At 34.2% G+C, this 9,652-nt stretch overlaps 2 protein-coding genes across 2 annotated transcripts; both read right to left on the reverse strand.

Annotated features, from left to right (window-relative positions):
* Positions 1-909: 909 nt before the first annotated feature.
* On the reverse strand, positions 910-1,473 carry LOC111896822 (uncharacterized). Its single transcript, XM_023892809.1, has one exon. It carries the CDS (start codon positions 1,471-1,473, stop codon positions 910-912), a length of 564 nt encoding a protein of 187 aa, XP_023748577.1.
* A 2,293-nt stretch (positions 1,474-3,766) lies between these two features.
* On the reverse strand, positions 3,767-7,605 carry LOC111896849 (coronatine-insensitive protein 1). Its single transcript, XM_023892831.3, has 3 exons — positions 6,720-7,605; positions 5,515-5,986; positions 3,767-4,808 (listed from the first exon to the last, which is right to left on the reverse strand). Exons 1-3 carry the CDS (start codon positions 7,199-7,201, stop codon positions 3,981-3,983), a joined length of 1,782 nt encoding a protein of 593 aa, XP_023748599.1. The 5' UTR covers positions 7,202-7,605; the 3' UTR covers positions 3,767-3,980.
* Positions 7,606-9,652: the final 2,047 nt, after the last annotated feature.

The raw sequence follows: 9,652 nt of genomic DNA on the forward strand, positions 1-9,652 counted from the left end.
TTCAAACTTTGTAAATACGATCGAAGTTAAGAGCCATGATTGTGATCAATTAAATATTAAGAGTTCAGACTCCCAAAAGTGTGTCCCCTAATTCCTTCTAAAATTAGCTACAATTCAGAAATTCATATCCGGTGACGACATTGTTCCCCCTTTTACTAGATAAGGCCAATAGCCCAAAATACCATTCCGTTCCACTACCCTAACAAAAGCTCGTAAAAAGCTACACTTTTGTACGAAGAACAGAGAGGCCGAGCAGCCTAAATGGTCTCCTACAAAACATATCAAACCTCCCACGAAAAGATAAGATCAAAAAAAAAAAAACAGAGAATAGTTTTTAGAGCATTGGGTGTGGGAAACAAGGTGCAACACCAAGTTGTGTCACCTCACATGTCACATAAGCAAATGGTGTTATAACACCAAGTGGAGAAATGGGCAACAAGATGCAACATCAACTTTTTTGAAAATAAATATGTTTTATTTTTGATTTTTTTTCGAAATTGGGTTTTTTTTTACTTTTTTTTCTTTTTCGTTTTTTTTTTCCTTTTTGCATTTTTTTAAATCACTAACATGAATACATTTTTTATAAAACATAAAATTTTAAAAACAAAAAAAAAGACATACTATTTAAAATCTAAAATTACGATTACAATTAAAAAAAATATAATTTTAAATCTAATATTATAATTAAAATATCATTCAAATTACTATTAAAACCACATAACAATCCTAATTAACCCAAATATTTATTCCTAATTTGTTCATTCATCGCTTGTAGCACTACTAGATCAGCAGGCGGCAAACCCTCCTCGCTCGTCCGAAGAATTGACAACTGATGTGTCATTAGTTCCCTCTCTTTTTGCTCCTGCTTCTCCCGTGCCTGTCTTTCCAGGAACTCCAAATGAAGACGTTTCAACTTATTTTTTCTTTTATTAATAAATTTTGTTCATCGAATTTTGCTCTCATTTCCGCCGCCTCTTTTGCTCTCGTCTCCACCTCCTCCGCATGTCTTGCAGCGCGCCTCGCTTTGTCACGTCCGGGTGGTCGTCGTGGTGGTGATATCTCTTGGATATCATCCGGGATCTCATCGTCGTCGGCGTTTAGGTCGATGTTAGTCCGTGCGTCCGACACGTCGACCGAGCTAGAATTGCGAGACCTTTTGGATTGAACCTCCGACGATGTAGGCGTTTTATTCCACTTTGGATCCTCTCGCAACAATTCCCATGATTTTTCAAAGTCGAAAACATAACCCATTTCAACCTGATATTGTTCCTTAGTAGATTTGAACAATTCGAAGTCGTTGGTTCCGCTTTGTTGTTGCGCCTCAAGCTGGTTGTAAATACCGTTGAATTTGTTGTACCGCTTAGTTATTTGACCCCATTTGCTGCTCAACATGTCATTGTTGCGATATAGATTTTTCTTTAAAATAGCGTGAAACTTGTCGAGCACCTCCCCCCAATAATCTCCTTTTGTCATTCCATTTCCGCAAAGTTCGTTTTTAAAGTACCACACCAAGCCACCGTCAAAGCGTATTCCTCTTCCGGTGTCCACCATTGTGGAACGTCTGCATTTTCTGTTTCTACCGCTATTGATTTCCTTTTTGATTTTCCTTTTCCTTTCCCTTTCCCTCTCCTACTACCTCCCGCTTCCACTTCACCGGATTGTTGTGTCGTAGGCGATGGTTGGTTGGTTGTTTGTTGCATCGAAGCAAAAGAAGGGAAAAGGTTTTGTTGTAAATTTGGGTTTTGACCAAATTGATTTTGTTGAAGGTAATGTAAGTTAGGAAACTATAGTGGCGGTGAAGCGGGATTGAAAGTGACGTCTTGGTATGTGATTTGTGGTGAGCCTTGAGACAATAAAAGGTTGAAATAACCTTCATAACCCACAAATCGGAGAGGCGAGGTTGTGTTTGGTTGTGTGTTTGGGTTTGATGATGGGGAGATGTTTGGGTTTTGCTCCATTTTTTTAAGTAAGAAAGTCTATAAAAGTATAGATAGAATGTTAAAAGAGATGTAAAATTTGAAATAAAATGAGTATATGTATATATATAGGTAAAAAGGTAAAAAAAAATAATAAAAAAAAATTTGTTTGAATGTGACCGTTTGTAAACGGTCATAAGAGCCACAACGGTAATTTTTCCTGTTTCACTTCGTTTCGATGGCCACGAGAACTGAAGGACGAGATGCAACGAGTTGGGGGGGGGGGGTGTTCCCCCCGTTAAGACGGCGTTGCGCACCGCCAGGTCACCCGCGTCATTTCTCGTTTTGGCCCATACCGATTGCTCTTATACATTTCTCTTATACTCTTTACCCCACAGTACCATTACAAATTTGATCATTAAGAACGTATCTTCATGATCATACCCAAGATACTTCTAACGATTTAATCATTTTCTTTTGTAAATTTGAAATTCAAATAACGTAAGGTGAGGAATCCAAGTTCATGGCATCATCAATATCAACACTAATGCATCAGTCCCATCAAGAGCTCTTTAGAGAAATATATAATATGGTGTATTTAGTGCAATAAACGTTGTCAAGAAAAGTGTTGCTTCTAAAGACGAAGCAAAGAGTTTGTATCCCATAAAGAAGATCACTATTGGTTTCCTAATGGGTACTAAACTAGTAAGTGGTTGATACTATAATACAAAGATCATCCACAGAAAAGCCAACCTTAAGTGCCCATACACATAAATGTCCACTTCATTTATTTCACACATAAGCCACACGTATATGCAATAAAAAAAAAGTATATTATGTACTATATGGTTTAATTCAACTTTTATTTGGAGTATGACAAAGGCCCTCACTATCATAAAACAAATTTTTAATTGGAGAAACCTTTCTGCAAGTTGCATGAGAAAGCACTTGCATCCACCACTTTATTCTATTTTTGATCAATATTTATTAGTGGGGATGTCCCACAACATATGGTACAACCTTATACTCATAAGATACACTAACTAACAAATGAGTTTTGATCCATTGATATCAGGTGTATTTTTAATATGTCATAAGTGGTTAAGGGTTCAAGTCTCCCGATAGATAAATGTTTAGTTTAGAAATAAAATTTAGAATATTTGTAAGTTAGCCGTTCAAAAATAAATAAATAAAGATTCAACCATTGTTCTTCATGCCCTTGGTTCATATTATTCTTAATCAAAAATGTTCTTGTTATCCGATATTATAAGGAATATAAATATAAAACAATTGACACCTACAAATCATGATAGTCAATTGAGAAGTTCCTAAAGTAAATTTATTCGTCCCCAACTTTACCACACTTGATTCTAGAGTGTTATACTTGGAAAAAAAAAAAAAAAAAAAAAAAAGGTCAACAAGTCAAGTCTCATTAATAGTGTTGGAGTTCTAATTTTAATACAGATTCGGCTTCTTAAATTGGCTATCTAGCAAACCATTAGGTGTCAGATTTACATCTCATATGATATCTTAGAACATGAACATGTCGGCAGAATCATGAGTTATTGAAAGGATAACTCTTTTGTAGAAAGGTAAAATTCACTTACAAATCTGATAAGAGGATCTACACAACCTTTAAAGACTATCATCTTTAATATTTGTGTCGTGAATGTCACTTTTCAGTTAAAACCAATGATACTATGAAAGCGACTACTTCTCTTGATATTTTGGTTCCCACAAGCATAAAAAGTATCCATTATGCATCCATGACTCTCTTAATTTATTAAATCCTTATCCTCTTCAAACAAAAACTACTCAAAAATCTAGAAAAGAAATTAAATACCAAGACATAAAAACATATGTACAATCTTTATTACACTTTCTTGAATATCACCCTTGATAATCTTGTTAACATGTATGGAGGTTCACTAAAAATGGCTCATTATTCATTAACATAAAAAAAAACCTTCAAGATTTCAAATACATCAAGCTTAATGAGAATATAACATGAAACAGAAGACTATGTCTAGAGCTTGTGGAATGAAAGATCTATACACATCTCTTCTATTCATCTATCACCGGAATGGAATCAAGAACAGGAATGGAATCAAGTGAGATAACAGAAGGTGGGAAATCCGTTCTAGGTCCAGCAAGAGAGTAATAAGCAAGTATATGAGCAGGTTGTTCATCCTCTTTATCTTCCCCAACAACAACGACTCTTCTAGAAGGAATTATTTCAATATTCCAAAAAGGTCGCGCCATTGTTAACAAATCACATCCAGTAGATGACCCTCTATACCCTTGAACCCATAAATACCTCAAACATCTCAATTGTAAAACAGCAATCGCAAGTGCTTGTTCGCTAAAACAACACCCTCTCACTTCCAATTTTTGTAAACTCGGACACCCTTTTGAAAACCCTAAAAGCCCGTCATCAGATTCGCCAACATAACCTAATAGCATCCATCGTACATTTTGACTGTATTGACCGATATAAGTCAAACCCACATCGGTCAAACCTCCAGGTCGAAGATACAGAGCGAATCGTTTAAGCTTATGGCAACCGTTGAGTAAAGCTCGGACTCCATTGTCGAGGGGTAAATCGGTAATTATCTCTTCTCTGTCTAGCAACACCATGCGGAAATCGCAGAGGTTTTTTAGGTGTATTCCCATGGATTCGAGAGCTGCGTTTGTGATGTCTGATACGTATACAGCAATGTATTGTAATTGGATACAACCTTGTGATAAAGCTGTTAAGCCTCTTTGAGAAACGATTCCTTCTTCGTCTTCCATTTCTTGTTCATCTGCACCTCGTTCGATTCGTAATCGTTTTAATTTTTTGCAACAATTAGCAAGAACTTCCATTCCGCGATCTCCGATTACGTTTCTTGTCTGTTCATAAGTAAAATATTATCTTTAAAATGCAAGAAATAGCAATGTAAATTTGGTTATTTGTTTATTATGCCAATTTTAGATTAATATTTGAAGAAATCATATCACGTTAGAATCTTGAAATAACCCAATCATGAGTAGAGTAAAAAATGCGCATCTTTTCTTTATGTGGTGAGAATCATAAGTTTAACATAACCTTTATACCAGTTTTTAGACGAATATTTTAAGAACTCATATCAAGTTTGAATCTTGAAATAGCCCGATTAAGAGTAGAGTCAAAATTTATGTCTTTTCTTAATGGGGAGAGAGTATGTGACGATAATTGCATGTATAACATAATCTTTACACAAGTTTTAGACTAATATTTGAAGAACTCATATCAAAGTTTGAATCTTGAAATAACCCAATTAAAAGTAGAGTCAAAATGCAATCTTTTCTTTGTGGGGAGAGAGTATGTGACAAGAATCATACGTATAACATAATCTTTAAACAATTTTTAGACTAATATTTCAAGAACTTGTATCAAGAAAGAATCTTGAATAAACCCAATTAACTATATAGTCAAAAAGCATATCTTTTTTTGGTCCATAAGTATAATAAGCTAATCTTGATACCAGTTTCTTACTAATTTTCCAAGAACTCATATCATGTTTGAATCTTGAAACAACCCAAATCAAGAATAAGAGGAAAAAAATGAGATTTTTACCTCAAGAACTTCAAGATTGGGACACATTGGAAGCAATCGGCAATGATCCTCTGTATCAAGAAGCGCATAAAGAAGATCCAACTTTTTAAGCCTTGATGCAAATGGAAACACAATGGGCATCTCATTTGTACTCATGTAATTTAAACCTAAAAGACACAATCTTGGAGGATAAGACATTGAAGCATATTGTTCTGCTTGATCATTAAAACAACCTCCACCAAATTCTTCAAGTGAAACAGCAGCACGAAAGAAATCAACAAGATCCAAGATTTCACAATCACCTATTTTGACTGAAACTAAATTCCTGCAATTTTTGGCTATAAGTTCAAGATCTTTGATATTAACACAAGAAAGATCTGTCATGTAAAAGTTCAATGTTTCAAGAACAGTGTTGTTTAATGCAAGTTCATGTAGCCACTCTCCATCTTTCTCTATTACTTGACTCTCTTCTAGAAATAATGTATTCAGATTCCTGCAATGTCATGAAAACACCAATGATTACAATTTACAACTCTTCACCTAATAAGACAAAATCTTGACATTTGAGTTCAAACATGTAGACAATTAAAGATATGATGGTATTTTTCAAGGGTTTTGATTATTGCATTGACTTTATAAAGTTAAAGATTGAAAATTGTGTATCAAGGTTCTCATGTTGTGTGAATTTGAAATGAAACTATTTCAAACCTTGGAAGAATAAAAAGTTTACTCTTTTTCCATAATATAAAGGTAAAAAAAGGAACCCAAGAATATTATGCACAATCTTTAATTCGTTATATGATATAGATTACGACAATCATATAAACAAAGCTCTCAAAGCAATTACATTTTAACTATCCAAAAATTTAAGTCATATTTTTCATCCGCTCTAAAATAATGGAATAAATGAAAAGAAATAAAGTGTATTTGATCGAGTCACTTTACACCAAAATTTAGACTTTACACCAAAATTTAGACTTTATAGGCACTTTATAGGGTATGCAACCCTGTCCACCTTTAAATTCTACAAATGTTGTACAAGTTCCTTATTTCATATTATCCAACAAATCGCAACAAAGCCAAAGAGTAGGGTAATTAAACAAATAATAATTAAGAAGATAATAACATATCATAGTTTATTGTTTATCGAATGAATCAAGGACCAAATAATGGAAGATTCAGCAATTAACAAATGTTAAATAGGGTAAAAAAGATGGAGATAATACCTGCAAGATCGACATATATGCAATAAACCATCGGTGGAAAAACCAGAGCACTTATCAAGCTTAAGAACCTGAAGAACATGGCCACGTGAACGTGCAAGTAGCTCAAGATCATCATCTTTAACAATCATCCTTCTAAAGTGAACAGCTTTTAAGCAAACGAAAGATCTCGCAATCTCCTCCACCCACGGCGTCACAAACCCACCCCAATCCTCCGGGATCAAGTTATACATGGCAGCTCGCGGTTTCCCTTTCAGTTTCAGTGACTCAAGGTAGGGGAACCTCCGCCATAGCTGCTTCGGTGTCGCCGTATAACACAACGCAATCATCACCTGTTTACGTGTCTGGGCTTCCAGTTCGTACCATCTCCGGCAGACCAAGGATACCGATTGACGGTCGCGTGAGTCGTGTATGTATGGAATCACACACTCGAAAACCACATCCGACATGTGTACACGGTGGTGGTTGTAGCTCCGACCATCCATGGATGAATCCAATAGATGGTGGATCGTGGAAGCGAACTCGAATTAAAATACCCAGAACGAATTTTGGTGGATAGAAACAGCGAATTTGATCAGAAGATTGGAAAGGGGGATTGGATTGCGAAACCCCAGATGGAGAAGAGAGATTACAGGGAAAGAGTTATGGATTGAGGGGATCCAAGAATGAAAACCCGGAAAGAGAGGACGTGAGAGTTAGTGAGAGTGGAAGGGATTGAAGATGGTAAAGAATTGGGGGAGGGGAGAGTGGAGATAGAGATCGGACGGCGACAGTTGGAAGGGTTTGTGTGGGAAGATAAAAATGGAAAGTTGAAGAAAAGGCAAAAGGTTTCAGAGTGTCGAGAGGTAATTGGGGAAATCGGTAAAAGATTCTGTGACATGCCCACAAGATGCTTTCTTAGTTTCATGGTAAATCCTCGTGGACTTAAACGAACCTTGTTTCAAGTTTCTTCACACAATAATAATAAATAATAAGAATAATAATAGAATTTGTTTTTGCGATTTGATTTTTTGTTATTATTTTTTTTTTATTATTTAGAAAATATTTTTTTTATGTATAATTGTATCTTTATTTTTACAAACGATGGTAGCTACATATTGTTCAATAAAAATATTACGATTGTTTATATGTATTGTTCTGACTATCTCTGGGTTATTTTTTTTATTCAGATTATCTATATGGATTATCTATATGTTATTTTTTTTGTTTAAACTCCATATGTTATTTTTCTTTTCGTCCGGACTATCAATATATTATTTTTTCGTCCGGACTATTATTGGGTTATTTTTCCGTTTGGACTAGCATTGTGTTATTTTTTTCAGTCGAATTATCCCTACGTTATTTTTTGTTCGGATTATCCATGTGTTGTTTTTTGTTCGAACTATCTCTTTGTTATTTTCTCGTCCCATCTATTCTTGTGTTATATTTTTATTTTTGTATAAAAAAAATAAACGAACAATTATATGTATGTTTGTGTGTGAGTTTTATTTAATGGCTACGAAAATCGTAACAAAATAATAACATCAAAAAGTTCAAACAAAAAAATAACATGCTGATAGTCCGAACGAAAACAAAATAACACATGGATAGTCTGAATGAAAAAAAAAATAACATAAGGATAGTTTAAATGAAAAATAAGGCAGTGATAGTTGAAACAAACAAAACACAGAGATAGTTACAACAAAAAAAAATCACACAAAAATAATCCGAACAAAAAAATAACATAATGATAATCTGACCGAAGAAAAAACAACATAAGGATAGTTGGAACAAAAATAACATAATGATAGTCGAAACGAAAAAAAATAATGCATAGATAGTCTGAATGAAAAAATAACAGAAAAATAACATTAAGATAGTCGGAATGAAAAAATATCATATGAATAGTCCAAAATCGAAAAAAATAACACTGAGATAGTCGGAACAAAAAAATAACATATGGGTAATCTAAACGAACAAAAATAAATAAATAAATAACAACTAAAATATGAAAAACATGTAAATAGGTTAAATAATAATAATAATACATAATTTATGAATGGTCCCTATGGTTTTTCAAAATCTAGGTTTTAGTCTCTAACTTTAAAAAACTCCATGGAAGGTCCTTGTGATTTTCAATTTCTATTATGGTTGGTCTCTCACCCGTATAAAAAAACTTTTATGCCCTTATAATTTCTATTATCTTTTTTTCTATGTTTACATATAAAAGAAAAAAAAATAGCATCCCTTTATACTTCTTCCTTCCTCTCAGACTCATTATCCCCCCCCCCCCCCCCGGTCCACCACCACTATCCAACACCCACCCCTCCTTACCCTGTTTTTGAAGGTTTGTATAGAAGATGAATAAGAAGCATAAAAAAAAGTTCCATATTTGATTAACAAAAATCACACATGGATGATCAGGAGACAGATTACAATTTACAAGTCAAATTACAAATTATCAACCAAAATAACGCTCAACGGGCCAAAAATACTACCAATAACCAAATGACAATCATATTCCATTCACAAGAGAGAAAATAATGATGGGTTTTACATGTAATAATGTGGAAAATCCTTATACTTTTAAGGCTACATGCAACCTACTTTGATCTATGTCATAACACTATTGAAGCAACATACTATTGAACAACAAAAGTTCTAAACCCTAATGGAAATCGAAATTCACAAAAGAATCACACACCCTTAATTTGTTATTGTAAACAAACCATTGAATCCAACAAGATCAATCAACAAGTCTCTTTGAAATCAAGCTCTAATTGTGTGCGAGCCTCCAATGGTTTACACCCACAACACAAGAACCCTATAAAGATTAGGAGATAGGAGAGAGGACCAATTTTCGGATCTAGTATGGAGGAATAGAGTGGCTGAAAATTCCATGGTATAAGGCTATATTTATAGCTGACTAGGAGACATCTAAAAACCCTAATTTTATC

Source organism: Lactuca sativa, chromosome 9 (genome assembly GCF_002870075.4).
Source record: "Lactuca sativa cultivar Salinas chromosome 9, Lsat_Salinas_v11, whole genome shotgun sequence".
Taxonomy (NCBI): domain Eukaryota; kingdom Viridiplantae; phylum Streptophyta; class Magnoliopsida; order Asterales; family Asteraceae; genus Lactuca; species Lactuca sativa.